This window comes from Myotis nattereri, assembly GCF_964212035.1.
Source record: "Myotis nattereri genome assembly, chromosome: 5".
Classification (NCBI taxonomy): domain Eukaryota; kingdom Metazoa; phylum Chordata; class Mammalia; order Chiroptera; family Vespertilionidae; genus Myotis; species Myotis nattereri.
In genome coordinates, this window is record NC_138080.1 from 1,042,250 (window position 1) to 1,062,648 (window position 20,399).

The window sequence follows — 20,399 nt, forward strand, 5'->3', positions numbered from 1 at the left end:
CCTTTTCTGAAGATATCACAGGAAGCCCAGTCCACTGGTGACGGGGAATGCCACCACCTAATCCGTGGGCAGCCACCTCAATGTCATTTCCTGGTGCAGCTATGATCCTGGAAAGGGAGCCTTTGGGGGGAGCAGGGTGGTTAATCAGTCAGCGTCATCACCTGGTGAAGAATCGTCCAGGTCCCGCCCTCGGGAAGCCGGGGCGGCACTGTCCTTAGAGAAGGGCCTGCACCGCCAGCGAGTGTCACTGCGTCTGTGCACCGGGCACCCCACGCCCACGGCTTTGTCTCTGTGACTGTAATCGGTGCTGCTGGGCCTGCGCTTCCTTTGCAGCTGTGCACTTGGGAGCTATTTAGGGAGGTAACTGGATCATCCTGACCGTAGGCGGGAGGTCATTGTGGGAGCTCGGAGCTTGTCTCTCAGAGGCGAGTGCAGAGGAGGGTCGGGTCCCTGGGATGGTGAGCAGAGCGGCCTTTTCAGCAGTGCCCACTGCTGAGCCCACCCGACAGCAGTCCCCCCAGCTTGCAGCCCACCAGACGGCAGTCCCCCCAGCCCGCAGTGTCCCCCAGCCTGCAGTCCCCCCCAGCCCGCAGCCCCCCAGCTCGCAGTGTCCCCAGCCCGCAGTCCCCCCAGCCCACAGCCCCCCAGCTCGCAGTGTCCCCAGCCCGCAGTCCCCCCCAGCCCACAGCCCCCCAGCTCGCAGTGTCCCCAGCCCGCAGTCCCCCCAGCCCGCAGCCCACCAGCTCGCAGTGTCCCCAGCCCGCAGTTCCCCCAGCCCGCAGCCCACCAGCTCGCAGTGTCCCCAGCCCGCAGTCCCCCCAGCCCGCAGTGCCCCCAACCCGCAGTCCCCCCCAGCCCGCAGTCCCCCCAGCCTGCAGTGCCCCCAGCCCACAGTGCCCCCAGCCCGCAGTCCCCCCAGCCCGCAGTCCCCCCCAGCCCGCAGTCCCCCCCAGCCCGCAGTGTCCCCCAGCCCGCAGTCCCACCAGCCCGCAGTCCCCCCCAGCCCGCAGTCCCCCCAGCCCGCAGTGTCCCCCCAGCCCGCAGTCCCCCCCAGCCCACAGTGTCCCCCAGCCCGCAGTCCCCCCAGCCCGCAGTGTCCCCCCAGCCCGCAGTGTCCCCCCAGCCCGCAGTCCCCCCCAGCCCGCAGTGTCCCCCAGCCCGCAGTCCCCCCCAGCCCGCAGTCCCCCCCAGCCCACAGTCCCCCCAGCCTGCAGTGTCCCCAGCCCGCTCAGCCCCCCAGCCTGCTGAGCAGTTCTGCTCAGGAAAACCCTGAACCTGGCACTGACCTTCCTGCGGTCCGCCCGGCTCTGCAGCACCCCTTTCCTGTGGAACTGGGGTGTCACTGGTCCCACGGGGCCAGCGGCAGGTGGAAACTTGCAGAGATTTGCACTGTGTTTCACACTCTCCCACTGAGGTCGCCTCATCTAAGGAAATGCACACAAGGACCCACGTCACTCACCCTTCTCACCCATGGCAAATGCGACGGAGACGGGTAATGGGCAGTGAGCCCCCCCATCTGTGCAGTCGCTGACGGCACGTCTTAGCTGGGTGCTCACACGTTGCCCATGAATTGCAGTTTTCTGTGCCCTCTGTCTTGGCAAGAGGTCTTTGAATTATTTTTAAAACATGGTTAGCCCTGAAAAAATGTTTTTCCAAATTATTTCTGGTGTCTGGCCGGTGTCGCTCAGGGGCTGAGCATTGACCTATGAACCAGGAGGTCACGGTTTGATTCCTGGTCAGGGCACATGCCCAGGTTGGGGGCTCAATTATTTCTCATCATTGATGTTTCTCTCTCCCTCTCCCTCTCCCTCTCTCTCTGAAATCAATTTAAAGATATATGTACAGTGGGGCCTTGACTTACGAGTGTCCCGACTAACGAGTTTTTTGAGATACCAGCTGTCTCTCAGCCGATTTTTTGCATTGAGGTGATAGAGTAATTTGAGTTAACGAGCTCCTTAACGAGCTCGGTCTCGGAACGAATTAAACTCGTAAGTCAAGGCCCCACTGTATATACATACTAGAGGCCTGGTGCACGAATTCATGCACCAGTGGGGTCCCTCGGCCTGGCCTGCAGGATGGGGCTGAAACCAGCTCTCCGACATCCCCTGAGGGATCTCAGATTGTGAGATGGCGCAGGCCAGGCCAAAGGACCCCACCGGTGCACGATCAGGACCTGGGAGGGACGCAGGAGGTTGGCCAGCCTGGGAGGGACCATGGGAGGACTCCAGGGCGTGTCCGGCCCGTCACACTCAGCCCCTATTGGCTGGACCCCAACAGCAAGCTAACTTACTGGTTAGAGTGTCTGCCCCCTGGTGGTCACTGCCCGTTATAGTGAGCAGTTGAGCGGCCTTAGCATATCATTAGCATATTATGCTTTGATTGGTTGAATGGGCGACTGGAGGACCAGACACTTAGCATATTAGGCTTTTATTATATAGGATATATAATTTTTAAACCTCTCCCGAGGATATTTTTCCATTGATTTTTAGGGAGAGTAGAACAGAGAGGGAAAGACAGAGAGAAATAGTGATGAGAGAAACACATCGACTGGTTGCCCCCTGCACACGCCCCCGACCAGAGCCTGCGCTGGGGAGGAGCCTGCAACCGAGGTGCGTGCCCTTGACCGGAACTGAACTCAGAACTCTTCGGTCCCCAGGCCGATGCTATCCACTGAGCCAAACTGGCCGGGGTAATGAAAACATATTCTTTAAAAAAGATGCTTTCGCGCATTGGCTCCGACCCATGTTCAGTAATAACTGTGTACATTGAAGATCATGGTGGTCTGTTTAAATAGCTACGCACTGATAAATACAGAAGATAGTGTATAAATACTATTTCATATACAGGGTGTCCCAGAAACATGTCTACACACTTTAACGGCTGATGGATCCACTGATGTTTCTTTCCAGCCAGACTAAGCTTTAAACCAAGGAAATTCACCCTGAGATGAAAACCCCGTTGAGGTGCAAACGCTGCCTTTGTAATTGTGCGAAGCGTGTCTACACTCTGGGGGGACACCCTGTGTTTGCCACGGGGTGAAAATTCTGTGTGTTAGGAACATGCAAATATTCAGATGCTCACTGTCTCTGGTTTAACGAGTGTGGAGATGAGGCAGGCCTCCCTGGGACCAACATGAAGACAGGGATCGAGGACCCATTTCCCCATGTCCTTGCTCCTCGTCCTCAGGGCCTGGGTGTGGGCTGCGCTGGCCCGGAGCCTGGCAGCTCCATGGCAGGGACACGTCTGCGCGCCCACGAGAGGGGCGGCCCCTCCTCCCTCGGCTGTGCTCCTGCCCGCTCCCCGGTCAGGAATGACGGTCCGCGTGTTGTCCTGTGTCCCCAGAACGGCTTCACGCCCCTGTACATGGCTGCCCAGGAGAACCACATCGAGGTCGTGAAGTACCTGCTGGAGAATGGCGCCAACCAGAGCACCGCCACCGAGGTGAGCCCGCCCACAGGCCTTCCTGTCCACGCTGTGCGGGCAGCGAGGCCGCCGGGACCCGCAGCCGTGGCCGCGAGGGAGGACCCCGCACGCGGCTCAGCGAGCAGGGGCCCTGATTGCGGGCCTGACACTTTGTTCTCCGTGACGTCACGCTTCCCCGGCTGCTCTTCCCTCCTCCCCAGCCTCCCGGGTGCCCTGCGGTGTTTCCTCTCTCAGTGCTGCGTGCGTCACTCCTCCCCCCGTTAAGAAACAGGTTGGCTTCACATTCCGTGCTTCCTGTGCTGGTGCACACGGAACAGGACACACTGGATGAGAACCATTTCCACAGACACGACAGCGACTGTCAACCGGCAGGCTGAGAATTTTTAAAATACATCAGACCGACCTCGTTTCCCTGCGATCGTCAAATTTAAAAAATGACAACAGCCAGCACAGCATCCATCAGTGTGACTGAGTCGAAAGAATGCCTGTTTTTGTTGGTCAGATTGGCCAAAAAATAATACACCTTTGGGTGTGCCACCGAGTATCAGGGCCATGAGATGGGCTCCGTTAGGATAGAAAACGTGCTTCATGCAAACGGAACCAAAGGAAAGCTGGGGCAGCTCCCCTTGGATCAGACATGACAGACGGGAACACAGGGACGGACAGAGGCAGGGCCAGGTTTGCGTCCTGACGGCAGGCATCACCCGCAAGGTGGTGGGACATTTGTGACGTTCAGGCCCCCGACGCAGGAGCCCCTGAATGTACATTGATGTCAGAGAGGGAGGGAGAGGGAGAGAGACATCAGTGATGAGAGAGAAACATGGATCGGCTGCCTCCTGCACGCTCCACACTGGGGATGGAGCCCGCAACCCGGGCCTGAGCCCTGACGGGGAATCGAACCGTGACCTCCTGGTTCCTAGGCCGACGATCAATCACTGAGCCACACCGGCCGGGCTGTAAAGCAAATATTGGCGGCCCTAAAGGGAGACACTGACAGCGCAGTGCTGGTGGGGGCTCCCCGCTACGGCAATGAGGCACGGGCCTGGCTCTCACCTCCGGTCTCTGAGGCACGTTCGCCCCACTGCTCGTTGCTCTGCTGTCCACCCAGCTGTTGCTCTCCGCCCCCCGTCCCCCCGCTTCCCGAAGCTCAGGCCACCTCTGTCCGCGTCCGCAGGACGGCTTCACGCCGCTGGCAGTGGCGCTGCAGCAGGGCCACAACCAGGCGGTGGCCGTGCTCCTGGAGAACGACACCAAGGGGAAGGTGCGGCTGCCCGCCCTGCACATCGCCGCCCGCAAGGACGACACCAAGTCTGCGGCGCTGCTGCTGCAGAACGACCACAACGCGGACGTGCAGTCCAAGGTAAGGCCCCGGGTCCCGGCCGCGGGCTCCCACCGCCCTCTGTCCTAGGCCAGGCCCCGCGGGCTCCCACCGCCCTCTGTCCCAGGCAAGGCCCCGGGTCCCGGCCGCGGGCTCCCACCGCCCTCTGTCCCAGGCAAGGCCCCGCGGGCTCCTGGCCGCCCTCTGTCCCAGGCAAGGCCCCGGGTCCCGGCCGCGGGCCCCCACCGCCCTCTGTCCCAGGCAAGGCCCCGGGTCCCGGCCGCGGGCCCCCACCGCCCTCTGTCCCAGGCAAGGCCCCGCGGGCTCCTGGCCGCCCTCTGTCCCAGGCAAGGCCCCGGGTCCCGGCCGCGGGCCCCCACCGCCCTCTGTCCCAGGCAAGGCCCCGGGTCCCGGCCGCGGGCCCCCACCGCCCTCTGTCCCAGGCAAGGCCCCGGGTCCTGGCCGCGGGCTCCCACCGCCCTCTGTCCCAGGCAAGGCCCCGGGTCCTGGCCGCGGGCTCCCACCGCCCTCTGTCCCAGGCAAGGCCCCGGCTCCTGGCCACGGGCTCCGGATGGAGAGCAGTGGGCCCCGTGTAACAGGCGCTCTGCTCGTCTGAAGGGATCACTGACTTTCAGGGGGTTTGGGAAGGAAGGGGACTGTCAGGTACCATAACAGAGAAGTTAAAGATAATCTTTTGTAGCCCTGGCCGGTTTTGCTCAGTGGATAGAGCATCGACCCTCGGACTGAAGGGTCCCAGGTTCGATTCTGGTCAAGGGCATGCACTCAGTTCCCCAGCCCTGGTCGGGGTGCGTGCTGGAGGCAACCAGTCAATGTGTCTCTCTCACATCGATGTTTCTCTCTGTCTCTCCCTCTCCCTTCCTCTCTCAAAATCAATGGAAAAATACCCTCGGGTGAGGATTAACAAAAAAAGTAAATAAAAAAAAATGTTTTTTAAAAGATGAGGTTCAGCTTTTTAGAAAGTTGCCTAATTTTTCCGTTTCTAGTAAAAAAGAATAGAAACAGAAAGGTGAGCGCGTGTCGCGTGCTGGGCCCGCGGGCCGGCTCCGCGCGGACCGTCTCCTAATTCGCAGTGTGCTAACATCTCCCCTCTTTCCCCCACACCCACTGCTTCAGATGATGGTGAATAGGACGACTGAGGTACGGTGCCAGCTTATGCCAACATACGCCTTGTTTTTATTTTTAGTTTTTGCCCAGTTAGAATAAATGCTCACTAACTTCACTAATGACGGTACTTCCCTTATTAGGAAATTGATTTGGAAACGTTTCCCATAATCAAGGGAGCGGGTAATTCCAGACAATGAATGTCGCCTATGTCTGAAGCAATATTTACCCAGGGAACGCGTGGAATGGCCCGTTAGCGTGGAGCGTGGAGCCAAACTCCGTCTTAAAGCAGGTCCCTCTGGGGCGTGGCTGCTTTGCCGCCGAGCTGTGCCCTCTGGACGAGGGTCCCCAGGCCCGAGCTTAGACGGTGACCTGGGAGGAGGTGTGCTGCCCGCCTCGTCCCGTCTCTAAGCACAGGTGCCCTCCCGATGGGCTTTTCCCACAGTGTCCTTCATCAGTGATGACACTGACCGTGTCCTGAGAGAGCACGTGTCTCGTAACGCTGTCTCAGTGCTTGTCACGCGGCCGCCTATTTCCACAGAGCACAGGCGGTCCCAGCCCTCAGCACAGCGTCAGGTCAGAGGCCTCAGTGTAGTGCGTGTGAGTATGTATGCATGTGTGTATGCATATGTGTATGTATATGTGTGCGCGTGTGTGCACGTGTGAGTATGTATGCGTGTGCGTGTGTGTGCGCGCATGTGAGTGCACGTGTTTAGTGGCCTCTCCATGCCTGTGGCCGCCCACTGCCCCGAGACCCTAGGAAGCACTGTTGAAAGTACATTAGAAGCAGGAACCTGCCCCCTTCCCCCGTCCAGGGACTCGTATATAGATTTTCACTCAGACGGGCCTCTGTCAAGCGCTGGGCTGGAGAACAGCCTCCACACACAGTGTTACTGGGAGTCGTGTGGCTAGGCCAGGGGTGGGCAGACTTTCTGACTCGAGGGCCACATGGGCTCTTAAACTGGACCGGAGGCCGGAACAAAAGCATGGATGGAGTGTTTGTGTGAACTAATATAAATTCAAAGTAAACATCATTACATAAAAGGGTACGGTCTTTTTTGTTTTTTAGTTTTATTCATTTCAAACGGGCCGGATCTGGCCCGCGGGCCGTAGTTTGCCCACGGCCGGTCTAGACCTAGCTCCTTGCTTATCAACAACACGACCCATGGAGACATAAACAAACTTGGGTTATCATACCCTTCCTCCTGTTCCATCTGTATGCATGGAACTCAGGGCAGAGATTAAAAATACAAAAACCAAAACACACAGGCCCATCTGCTTGGCGAGGGGCTCAGATGGAGCTGCCCGGATCGCTGTCTTAATTACGGGTTTAACGCCGCTCACTGTTGAGGTGACTCTGGTGGTTGAGATGCATTTCTGAAGCAGCCCTGGCTCCACGCGTGTGCTGGAAGCGCCATTTGGGAAGGCTCGCACTGAGGCAGAAAGGGTCTGTGAGGACACGGAGTCTCAGGGGGCGTTTTCCTGGGCGACTGCGGGCGCGGAGCCCCCCCCACACGTGGCTCAGGGACTCCCCCCCGCCCCGGCCACAGGCAGGCGCCACCGGGCCAGGGAGGCCACCTCGGACAGTACGCCCGTTTAATTTTGCAAATGAGAAGAATAATGTTTGAAGAAGTTGGGAAAGATCCAGCAGCGATCGCGCTGTTTTGCTGTGATTCCATTGTAACTGGAATAACAAACACGCACCCGGGATGTTGTCGGGTGGCAGGATCTGTGAAGGTAAACGTGGGAAACATACGCCCATCATTCCTTCAGTTGTAAGCGCTGGGCATTTTATAAATCACAGCCAGGTTGCACACTGATTCCTCCCTCTGTTTTGACATGAATGTTTGGCCTCAAGTAGCCACAGAATAGCGACATCCTGACCGCTGTGGGGCGTGGATGCAGAGCGGCTGCTGCTCTTGGCGTCCTGCTTCTCTGCGTCAGGAAGCGTGTGTGTTAGTGTGGCCAGCGCACAGGGATCCCTGCCCCTGAGGGTCTAGGGCAGCCGTGGGCAAACTACGGCCCGCAGGCCGGATCCGGCCCGTTTGAAATGAATAAAACTAAAAAAAAAAAAAAGACCGTACCCTTTTATGTAATGATGTTTACTTTGAATGTATATTAGTTCACACAAACACTCCATCCATGCTTTTGTTCCGGCCTCCGGTCCAGTTTAAGAACCCACTGTGGCCCTCGAGTCAAAAAGTTTGCCCACCCCTGGTCTAGGGCCTGATCTGGGTTCAAAAGGCAAAGTCTATAGTCAAATGACCGGAAAAGTGACAGCCAGGATTCAGGTGACATTTCTTAAATACAGTGCTCTCCACACCCAGGCTCATTTCACCGGAGACAGACAGTGCTAGGCCACCTCACACCCGGGGACCGAGACCAGGCTACGGGACAGCCGGATTGCTTCTGTAATCCTTTATTAAGTCATGAAGTTACTGACACGAGAGCAAGGATAATAGCGCTTTGCGGACTTTAATAACAGAAACTGCTATGCTGCTTCTGTGAAAATGGCAAACCTTTCTAATTTTTCATCAGAAAAGAAATGAAAATGTACTTTCCTTCCATTTAAGAGCTTAAGACATTTTTAAAAAAACGTTCTGACAGTAACAGGTCTCTAATGCCCGTGTAGCTGATTTAACCTGCTTATTGTATTTTATATCCATCTTAGCTTATTGATCAAGTTTGGTTTAAGTAACATTCGAAATTAGGTTCAGTTGAATTTTTAATTTTATATTCATGTTGACAGCAAGGGTGTTGGTTAACTTTTGTGTGTTTTTTATTTCAAACTTTTCCCTTATAACCACGCGGTCTGACTGCCCCGCGTTAGGGCGAGCGGCCAGGACGTGTCACCCCGAGAGTGACCACGTCCTCGCAGCGTCCGCACGCCAACCCCTGCTGTCCATCCGTTTCTTAAGAAACATTCATTTTGAGTTCTTCTCTGGGGAAAAGATTTTAAGCTCATAACTGTTATTCCCGTGGCTAACACCTTACGTTGTTGAGTCATCGTTTTTCTCTAAAGTTAAAGGGACTCAAGCACCTGGTTTTGTACAGATGGCAAATCTCCCGGGGGAACTGTGACGGTAATTAGAAATAACACCAAGGATGTGGGGGCTCACCGCCCCCCTAGAGACGTGGTTATCCCCCCGAGCGCTGACAGGAGCCTTGGGCAGCGCCCGTGGCCTGGGCTGAACTGCGGTCACCAGCTAGACAGCCACCCTCGGTGTTTTTTTGTTTTGTTTTGTTTTTCTTTTTTAACCACGTGGTTCTCATGCTCCTGCGACGGCACACAGGGGGGGACGGCCTGACCGACTGTGCTTCTCTCTGCTCCCCAGAGCGGCTTCACGCCCCTGCACATCGCCGCCCACTATGGCAATGTCAACGTGGCCACCCTCCTGCTCAACCGGGGAGCCGCCGTGGACTTCACCGCCCGGGTACGGACAGGGCGGGTCCCCTGCACTGGCTTTGGGGTCCCAGGGAGGGCCCATCCCTCTCTCTCACCCCCATCTGTGCCCGCGGTGGCTCAGGGTCCCAGGGAGGGCCCGTCCCTCTCTCTCACCCCCATCTGTCCAGAGATACGAGATTTTCCTTCCTTCCTTCAAATCTCAAAGTCCTCCCAGCCCAACCCGTGACAAATAAGGCCGGCGCCCCCTCCCGCACAGGCCGCTGCAGGTCAGGGAGCGCGGTCAGACGCCGAGCTCTCGCGTGGGCCGGGGAGCAGCTGCCCATCAGTAGATAACTGCCCTGTTGCAGCGTGAGGTGTAGAGCGCGTAGTGCCTGTCCGCACCGTCTCCACGGGGCCGCGGGGCACATGGTGTGGCAGGGATTGTCTCACGAACGGAGACTGTGCTGAGGTGGCGTCTCCCTGGGACGTGTGGAAACGCCACGTCGAGCTGTGGGTTCCGGGGAATGCTCTCACTGGGATCCCCTCCCGTGACCGTCACACTCAGTGTAACAGGGAAGGGGCGGCGGCTCCCGCGCACACGCGGAGGGGAGCGCCATGGCGCACTCGCACCGTCGGAGCGCGAAGCGTGAGCCGAGGTGGACGGGAGCTGTCAGGCGAGGGACGGACTGGGTGGAGCGAGCGGCAGGGACCAGGACGGGCGTTTCCCCTCGGGAGCTGAGTGTCCCCCGGGGAACGCAGGCTCAGAGACGCGGTCACTCTCATACGGGCGGACACAGCGCGCAGGCAGGGGCCACGGCGCCAGGTCAGGTGGGCAACCCCGAGCGGCCTCCTAGGAAAACCGTCGCCATAACCGCCACCCGTCTGCGCTGCAGTGACAGCAGCTAAGGGAGAGGAGGCAGAGCGCTTCCCACGGGTTCCAGGACACGCCACATGGCACCGCACGGGACGCGCCGGGAATTCAGGGAGCCGGGTCGCAGCAGGAAGTAAAGCGGGACCCAGTGTGGCCAGAGGGTCGGCCCAGGCCCGGGAGCCGCAGAGCCAGGAACCTGTCACCACAGACACGTGCTCCCACAGCCAGACGACGGGTGTGCGCGGGGGTCCCCAGTGGCGGACACAGATCAGAGCGGCTGGGGTTAGAGCGGGGCGGGGAGAGGCCTGTTCCCTCTGTGCACAGCCAGGGGCAGGTGGGAATCGGGTGCCACGCGTCAGGCGAGCAGCCTTCCTGGTGGGTGCGAGGCACAGAAACAGCAGGTGTGCAGGGTAAACACCTGAGGGAGAAGCAGAGCCATGGCCTGAGACTAGCGACCTCAGTAGGGAGGATGCTGGGAAGAGATTCGGGGGGTCAAGAGGAAGGAAAGCTCGAGATGGGGGACAGAAGAAACCCTGCCCATTGTTAGAGGCAGGCAGGCGAGGGACATGTGTTCAAGGTGACGAGACCAGGCTGAGTCCCCAGAGCAGTTCGGTGACGACCACGTAGAGATCGAGAGGACTGTTCCTTCTTACAGACCTTCGTTGTTGGGAGTATTACACGTGTCCCCTTTCTCCCCCATGGGCCCCCTCTAGCCCGCCCCGCCCCACCCCAGGCCCTCACCCACTATGTCTGTGTCCGTGGGCCATGCAGACACTCCCCTCCCCCGCCTTCCCTCTGAGGCTCCAGTCGGCTCCTGCTTCTGTGTCCTGGGTCTCTGTCTGTGTGAGGAGGTAGAGGAGCACAAACAAGGAAGCCCAGGAGGCCCCACCGGAAGCTCAGGGGACAGAGGGCAGCTCAGACCAAAGGCGGCGGAGGAGACCGACCAGGAGGAGAAGGCAGGTGGGGGCAGTCGCCGGAAGTCTGTGCAGACGGCAGAGCGGAAGGGAGGCCTTTGAAGGAGAAGCCCCCGGGGAAGGAGCCTGGAGTTCTAGAACGCCAAGCGAGGGCTGCCCTGAACGCACTGGGGAGAAGTAACCCCGGGGCAGGTGGGGTACAGACAACGATTTAAGCCACAGAGAATCAACCTGTCAGAATCCTCACAAGAATATGTCAACAAATATGGGAAAACCCAAGCGCCTGCGGGTTAGCAAGGTTCCGTGCACATCCGTCTTCGGGAACGGAACCCCAAGGGTGCGCGACTGCAGGTCCGTCACCCCAATCCCCCACGCGGGCGGAGGGAGGCTCACACGGAGCGGGAGGAGCTGGCGGTGCCAGGGGGTTCGGAAGAGAGAGGCACTCGGACCTGGCGGCCAGCGTTCCCGGATGCTGGGCGCTGCGAGGAGCGTGTCCATGGGAAGCGGCGGCCGCTCTGAAGGCAGGGCGCCCAGCGCTGGCCGTCCTATCGCGTCAGCTGCCCCGGGACGGGCCACGGTCAGCACGGGCCGCGGTCAGCAGGTGCCACGGTCAGCAGGTGCCACGGTCAGCAGGTGCCACGGTCAGCACGGGCCACGGTCAGCAGGTGCCACGGTCAGCAGGTGCCACGGTCAGCAGGTGCCACGGTCAGCACGGGCCACGGACGCAGGACGGGCCACGGACGCAGGACGGTTTCCTGTCGGCGAGGGCTTCAGACTCCGTTCAGTCCGCGCACAGAGCACGCGTGCCCCACGGAAAACGGAGAGACTCGAGGGAGGAGCCCTCGGGCGGAAGAGAGAGTGACTGAAGCTCTGCAGGCGACACCGTCTGAGGCCGAAGGAGCCACGATGCGAGACGGCTGCTGAAAGTGACGGAGGAAAGTGGCCAAGCAGGACGTCTGAGCAGCAGGAAGAAGGGAGCCACGGCAGGAGAAGCGCACAGCCTCAGCGCAGACGACGGAGACGCGAGGCTCTCGCCGACCTCGGCCCAGTCCTCAGGGCGAGTGCGGGCAGCAGCCAGCGAGTCGGGGGGCCGAGGCCGGAAGGACAGCCGGGGGACCATCAGGAAAGGTCACCGGGAGCCCAGACGGGCCACGGCGACCAAGGCCGAGACCAGGGTGGGAGGTCAGACGGTGGAGAGGCTGACGGGGAAGCTGGTTCGTTTTAACCGGGGGCTGGAGGAGGGCCGCGCGGAGGCCCCGGAGCGCGAGAAAGGCGGGTCAGCCGGAGCACGGCCGGGGCAGGTGACACGCGGACGCTGTCCTGCTCCAGACACCTGGTGAGGAGGCGGGGCTTTGGGAAAGACAGCGATGCCGGGAACGGAGGCAGCAGCAGAGGAGGCCAAGCAGGAGCTGGAGGGGCTCACGCAAGAGCCGCAGGCGGTGCCGAGCGGTGCGGACGGACACTGGGTGGCACCATTCCAGGTTCCCGGGCGTCAGAGCTGACTTAACGGCACGTCAGACACACGTGTGATAGAATAACCAAACGCAGGGTCAGAACATCTGCAGGATTACGCCATACCAAGAGCCAAGTCCGATCCTTGCCCAGTGACGGCAGGTGTTCGCCAGTGAAATAACACAGGTCCCGTCTGTGGGGTTTGTCCTCGGACGTCTCCTGCCCGGAAAGGGCGTTGGTTTCTGAGGGATCCTCCGGGAGGCGTTGAGAACCGCCTTCAGTGGCTCGGGCTCTCGTGTGAGCACAGGAAACCCTCCGACCAGGCTCGGCGGGTGGTGGAGGCTGGAGAGAGGATGGGCTTGGACTCGGGCTCGGTCCCAGGTAGAACCAGACGTCGTGTTTCTGTTTCATAGACGTGCCCCCTTGACAGTCCGGGGCCCCCTCTGTGCAGATGTGTGGCTGGTGACTTAGTGACGCAGCCTTATTCCGTTTTCATTCTCCTACTGTGGTGTTTAGTGGTTTGGGTGCTTTTGTTCCTTAAAAATGGAAGCTGTTGAGATGTAGCAGCTTTGGGTCAGGTTCTCCTCGGGCCGCCTCCCCATCCCCTGTGACAGGTGCTCCCGCACCCACACCCACATACTCCCCGTGCCCACACCCGTGTGCTCCCACGCCCACACCCGCGTGCTACCACGCCCCCACCTGTGTGCTCCCACGCCCACACCCACGTGCTCCCCGCGCCCACACCCGCGTGCTCCCCGTGCCCACACCCGCGTGCTCCCCGTGCCCACACCCGCGTGCTCCCCGTGCCCACACCCGCGTGCTCCCCGTGCCCATACCCGCGTGCTCCGCCTCTCTCCCTGCAGAACGGGATCACCCCTCTGCATGTGGCCTCCAAACGGGGAAACACAAACATGGTGAAGCTCCTGCTGGACCGCGGAGGTCAGATCGACGCCAAAACCAGGGTGAGTGTCTGCCTTCTGCTTCCTGCCACCGCGAGGTTCCGTGTTGTCCAGCATTCGCCCCAATGTGCCGGGCCCTGGACACGTGACAACACGGGTTTTCTGGGACATGGCTTTCTGGGCTTTTATTTAAGCCTCAGACAATGTTTACGGGTTCCTGTGGCAACATGGAATTCCTGTTTCTCCCAAGTGCCCAGAAAGCAGAGCCCACCCCCAAGGAGGCACCCCAGCCCCTGCTCAGGAGTTTTCTGGGAACGAAGGTCGCGGTCGCACCCACTCATCTCATTTGGGTGGGAGATGGAGCCGGGAGAGCGGCTCTTCGGGCATCGTACAGGTCGCATGGCTTTTGCGTCTAAGGCGGCGGGTCCTCAGTCATTTCCCTTCGGGTGGTGCTGAGCCGCCCCAGCAGGCGCTCTGTGCTTGTGGAGAAGACAGCCGCTCTCCGCGCCCGGACTCAGGTCCTCGGGGAGAGGGAGTGCCCTTTCTCTGTCCGTGCCCACCTTGTTAGGTGAGTGCAGTTCGGAGTGTTTATGGACCATCAGCAAACAGGCAGGAGAGCGGAGTAGGAGGCTGTCTCCGCATGGCCTCCTTCCCCAGAAACAGGAGGCCCGCGTCCGGCTAAGCTAAGGCGGTTCGCTGACCTCTTACCCGCCCGCGGAGCCGCCAGGGCCAGGTCCAGGCGCCGTGTTCCCGCGGGCGGTGCAGCTCGCTTACAAGGACAGGAACTGAGGCCTGGCTCTTGCAGGACGGGCTGACCCCGCTGCACTGCGCGGCCCGGAGCGGGCACGACCCGGCGGTGGAGCTGCTGCTGGAGCGGGGCGCGCCCCTGCTGGCCAGGACCAAGGTGAGTCTGCGCGGGCGGCCCGGCACCCCGACACGCCCCCGGCGCCCCTCTTCTCCCCGAAACAGAGCATCCGCAAGCACCTCTCAGTATCTGTATGCGAGGAGTGGGGAACAAACGTCAAACTTCTTAAATTACTTGAAATTGACACTCGCACGCAGGAAGATGCAGTGTACACATGCCCGCAGGCTCTTCCTGTATTTCGCCTGCTCTCCCTGCTGCAGACGGACACGTGAATGTTACTGTGTTGTGAGTGAGAACAGTGTCCATACGGGAGGTGATCTTCCATTTATGATACTCTTCCCCCCAAGTCATCCTCTTTTAAAGCAGCAAACTCAGCCTTAGGCGGCGAGCCTCCCAGCTCCCCAGCCTTTGTCTCTCGGGCAGAGAGGTGCCATGGAGACTGCAGTGCCATAGGGAGCGCGGCTCGCGGGCGTCGGCACAGACGTGACCAGGCACACGCTCTCCAGGCAGCACAGCAGGTCTCTCCTTCCTCAGCCTGCGCACCACAGGGAAACCCTGTGCTGACAAATCACACAAGCCATGAGGTTGTCACCATTCAATGTACATGAAATGGTTTATGACGGTAAAGCTCCCCACTTTGGGTGACCAGAAACGGTCCTGAGACAAATCGAGCACAATCACACGCTGTTTCATGGATGCGCAACGACCCCCAGGCCCTTCCTGCAACAGAAACTCAGGCAAAGGATGTGTCCGACCTTCTCCCCCCACTTCACCGCCCCAGCCCCTGGCCAGGCTTGGGATCAGCCCATGCCACTGCTAGGGCGAGCAATAAAAATAAGGCCACTGACACAAGCAAGTATTTTTCAGTGTGCCCTGTACTTTAATTGAATATCGAATTGAAATTCTTTGTAGCACAAACCACACACTTGAAATACATATGGAATGGAATCAGTCTCTGAGGGTGTGCCCCAGGCCGCGAAAGGCCGTCTCAGATCAGAGACGGGAGCTGAGAAGCAGTCGACTTGATTATGTTCACCCTCACACCCGCACGTGGGCCGTGGGCCGTGGGGCCGTGGGGCCATGGGGACCTGTCTTTGACATGCGGCTCTGGGTAATGCAGAGATAGTTTTGGAAAGTTTCGTGGGGAACAGATTGAAATTTAAATGGAAATTATAAAATTTCAGACCAGCCATGTTACAACCAGTAAAAAGCCTCTAGCAAGCTGAGGATAAGCAGCTGACAACATTCCACCAACTACAGAACAATCTTATCGACAGAGTCGGCCCATAATTGCATGTCACTAATGAAGACAGGATTACCTAGGTGGCCTCCTTGTAAAATGAAATACCGTTCTTATGCAGGGGCCCAGCACACAGGGTCTGTGACTGCACGGTTATATTTATTTACCTGTTTGTTCGTTCATTCATTCATGCATTCATTCATTTTTTTTGTTCATTCATTCATTCGTTCATTCATTCATTCATGCATGCATTCACTCACTCATTCGTTCATTCATTCATCACGCACCACCTAATTATCCTAGTGAGTAGCTACAGTGTGCCAGGCAGTGTCTAGTCAATAGGAACTATCAAGATAAATAATAGGCAGTCTATATCTTTAAGAAGCTCAGAATTAAGTAAAAAGATAGAAAAGGCGACCATTACGCAGGCGAGGAGCAGGAAGAACAGGAACTGACCTAGTGACGCCTGGCAGGGGCGTCGAAGGCGCCTCCTTCCAGTTCTTTCTCTTTCCGAGTCATTCCTGTGCCTCTGAGAGGGTCGCCTGCGTGTGGACAAGGCCCTGCTGTCCTCGGGACGTGCGCAGGCTCGAGGGGCGCTCAGTGCATATTTCTGAAAACGAACAAAGGATTAAATGGTGCAGATTTTATTGTCCACGTGGTCATTAGGTGGATTAAACAGCATTAAGACCGACAGCATGTCCGCGGATGGGCACACCCCAGTCCAGGCCTTGCAAGGCCCGAGGGTCTTGGGCACTGTGCCCTTTATCCACACATCTATGCATAAACCCCTCATCTACTTGCCCTCTGTCCTAAGTTCATTTTATGAATTTATAATTGCAAAACCAGTAATTATGAGTAAAGAGAATTTCACAAAGAAGAAAATGAAGTCGCGTATCCTGCTGCAGCCCACAAACCCCTACGATTGAATGTGGGTGCATTTGTTCTCAGCTGTCCCCCCCCCCCCACTGTTGCAACCCCTTCCCGGGGAGAGTAGGGGCCGGGCCCGTGCTGGTCTCTGCTTCTGCGCACGTCAGTGCTGCCAAACTGCGTCTGTGGTCACCGTTATTTTCTAACGACCACATGTACACTGGTTACTAAGAGGCAACAGTCTGCTCTCTTTACTGAGATGTTTTCTAATTTAGTGTCTTAATCGTACATTTTTTGTCCTAGAAGCTTATTTATTTAACTTTGAAAACTAAGCCTGACCGAGCCTGACCCCTGGCAGCGAATCACCACGATCTTGTGTCCTATGTTGGCCCCTGAGAAGTGAGGCTCACGTTGCTTTGGGCCGTATCCGTGAAGATACATCTAGGTTTTCCTCAGACTTAAAAGCTGGGAGGTCACTGGCCCCTGGCCCACCTCGCCTCCCCTTTTCTAGCTCTTACCTGCCTGCTTTCGCCACGCCCAGCTCACGTCCCGGCGGAGGCAAGAGGTCCTAGGACCGTGGGAGCGCAGAGCAGGGAGCCGGAGAGAGGCCTCAGGCCTCTCCTCTCGGCCCGGCGTCACCTGCCCTGTGTTGCCCCGTCACCTGGGGACTCTAACCCTAGCTTTCCCGGAGATGGACAATGGGCTTTGCTGTGCTCCCGACCCTGCGAGCGATGCCTGACGCGGCGTTTGCTTTGTTTTGCTGCGCAGAACGGGCTGTCCCCGCTGCACATGGCCGCGCAGGGCGACCACGTGGACTGCGTCAAGCACCTGCTGCAGCACAAGGCGCCCGTGGACGACGTCACGCTGGACTACCTGACGGCCCTGCATGTGGCCGCGCACTGCGGCCACTACCGTGTCACCAAGCTGCTTCTGGACAAGCGGGCCAACGCCAACGCCCGAGCCCTGGTAACCTGAGCAGCCGCCCGGCGAGGCGGGTGGGAGGGCGGGCCCGCAGTGAGCGGCGTGCAGACCCGGCCCACACGGGCACCTGGCTCCGTCCTGCCTTCACGGTCGCTGGGACGCGGTCGCGGGCGTGGCGAGGTGGACGAGAACACGAAGGCAGCGTGCCGTGGTTGGCGAGTTGCAATAGAAAGGGCAGCTCTGAGTGGTCACAGTTGGAGCTGGAAAATAGAAGCTGACAGAGGGAATGATAAAGTGGGTTCAGACAGCTCTCTCGGGTCAGAATGAACGTGTGGGAAAGTTGAGCCTTAGTCGTTCCTTTCTGGACGAGGCTGCGGTGGCCAATGGTCGGACACGTCAGACGGTGTGATCTCAGCATATGTGGGGTTCCCCGGACAGTCCCCCCGGACAACCCCCCCTGGACAGTCCCGCCTGGGCTGGTCACCAGCCAGGGGCGCGAGCCGGCTCAGGGCCTGACGCCAGGAGGCGGTTGGCACAAACCTCCCGGAAGCCATCCCTGCACCTGGTGTCTCCGGGGGCCTAATGCCGAGTGACTTCCCGCATCACCTTCCTTCTAACAGCCGCTGGCCGCAGGCATGCACTAACTGTGTCTTGTCCCAACTCACACACTAGGAGCACACTTTCTCCTAGACATTTACATGGTTCATGTCCATCAAGTCAGTCTTCACTCAATACTTGAGATGATAGGATGCCCTCAGAATGATCTAATAGAAATCGTGTTTCTGTTTAGAAATCTCCCATCAGAATCAGTGCATGCCTTCCTGCCTGGGAAACAAATAGCCCTTCCAGGTTCTGTGTGACACGTGTGGAGGTATTTTCTTACAAGGAGGAAAATGCTCATTTTCAGCCGGAGAATGGGCAGTGAGCTTATAGAATACTAGGGGCCCGGTGCACGAAATTCATGCACGGTGGGTGGTCCCTCAGCCCAGCCTGCCCCCCTCTCACATACTGGGATCCCTCAGGGGATGTCCTACTGATGGCTTAGGCCCGTTCCCTGCTCCCTTTGGGGAGCAGACCTAAGCCGCAGTCTTGCCTCCCTTTGTGGGAGGCGACCAGGCTGATCAGGGGAAGGCACCAGCCCCATCACCCTGCTGCTGCAGTCACTGCCAGTCACCGCAGCCACCAAGGTGTTTTCATCAACACGGACTCCAGGCCCTTTATCATGAAAAAAATGACAACTTTCTTTAGGCATTTTCAAGATGTGTCTTTCATAGGATATGACATTTCTTTATTATTTTTTTATCCTCACCTGAGGATATGTTTCCATTGATTTTTAGAGAATGTGGAAGAGAAAGGGAAAGACAGAGAGAAACATCAAAGTGGAAGGAACACTTTGATTGGTTGCCTCCTGCGTGAGCCCTGCCTGGGCCCCGGCCAGGGAGGAGCCTGCAACCTAGGTACATGCCCTTGGTCAGAATTGAACCCTGACCCTGCGGTCGGCAGGCCGAGGCATTACCCACTGAGCCAAACCAGCTAGGGCAGGATATGACATTTCTTAGCCCTCCAGCAGCGGACCTTCGTTTTTTTCTCCAGGAGTGTGGTGGAAAAACCTAGATCACCTTATTGGATTCTTATTACCCAAGTTACTAAGAATATTACCAGTGGCATACAGGGAGCTTAGCCAATGAGCGTTCAGAAAAGGTGTTTCCTCTGTAGCTCACACCTAAAGCCTCTGGCCCAGGCTTTGGGCCTAGGCAGGGGACCCCCAGCTCCCTCCAATCACCGGCTCGGCCCCTGCCCAGACCTAAAGCCTTGGGGCCTGGGCACGGCCCCCCCATCTCCCTCTGATCGCTGGCTCCGCCCCTGCCCAGGCCTAAAGCATCTGGCCGAGGCTTTAGGCTTGGGCAGGGGCCCCCTCGGCTCTGATTGGAGGCTCGGCCCAGCCCAGGAGCCCCCTGGCTCAGGCCCTTCCTAGGCTGCTCAGGGCCTACACGGGGCCTACCTCGGAGTGACCTGGGTGCCAATGATGTTCCCGGGACCCAGGCCACTGGGCGCCTATGTATGCAAATTAACCGCCATCTTTGTTGGATTAATTTGCATACTCAACTGATTGGCTGGTGGGCGTAGTGAAGTGACACCAATTTGCATGTTTTCTTTTATTAGTGTAGATTGCGACTTAATATGAAGTCTTGTAAGTGCGTCTGCTTACATCCGGCTCACCCACAGCCCATACTAGGAAATGCCTTCAGCCCTGGGAGGAGCAGGCGCTGGGTCAGCATGACCACGCGCCTCCTGCGAGGGGCGGGGCCTGAGAAACACTGGCTGGCACTGTCCCCACGGTCACCTGCAGGGCACATGCACCCGTCCCCCACAGGGATCCACATTCACATAGAAATATACTCAGTACAGCGCACCAGAGTAAGTTTGGGGACACATTTTTCTTTTTCTTTATATTTTTATTAATTTCAGAGAGGAAGGGAGAGGGAGAGAGAGAGAGAAACATCAGTGATGAGAGAGTATCATGGATCGGCTGCCTTCTGCACGTCCCACACTGGGGATCAAGCCCACAACCCAGGCATGTGCCCTGACAGGGAATTAAACCATGACCTCCTGGTTCATAGGTTGACGCTCAACCACTGAGCCACACCAGCCTGGCACATTTTTATATAATAGCCCCCAATCCCTACACATGAGCTCAGTGTGAAAAGTTCAAAAGTGCCTTAGACATCACCACATTCCTCTGCCTCTGAGAGATCTCTCCTTCCCATTATTCCAGAAACCCTCCACACTTTTCTTAAAAATATTCGTGAATTTAACAACCATTTCTTCATAAACTAGGTTTCATGAACCTGTCTTATAACTTCTGCTAAGATAACTTCCTATACACATTTTAATGTAACGTCAAGATATAAAAAACTATCCACACAGATCATGCTTCCTGCTCACTGGCCCCTCCTCCTGGAGAAAGTGGTAGCAGATCTGAAACACTGATTGTAGAGGCAGTCATGGCCTTGGAATTTTAAAACCGATGAAGGTGTTTACGCCTAAGATGTGGCCTTTCATCAGAAAAAACGTGCTTATCTCCGAAGCACCTGACACGGTTCATCGCCCCCCCCGCGTCT

At 58.0% G+C, this 20,399-nt stretch overlaps 1 protein-coding gene across 1 annotated transcript in view; it reads left to right on the plus strand.

Moving 5' to 3' along the window:
• Nucleotides 1-20,399, plus strand: part of ANK2 (ankyrin 2) — a 180,106-nt gene that overhangs the window by 61,420 nt on the left and 98,287 nt on the right. The window contains exons 5-10 of the mRNA XM_081090714.1: nt 3,343-3,441; nt 4,598-4,783; nt 9,199-9,297; nt 13,349-13,447; nt 14,190-14,288; nt 17,125-17,322. Coding sequence (XP_080946840.1) covers nt 3,343-3,441; nt 4,598-4,783; nt 9,199-9,297; nt 13,349-13,447; nt 14,190-14,288; nt 17,125-17,322 — 780 coding nt within the window. The remainder of the gene's footprint in view (nt 1-3,342; nt 3,442-4,597; nt 4,784-9,198; nt 9,298-13,348; nt 13,448-14,189; nt 14,289-17,124; nt 17,323-20,399) is intronic.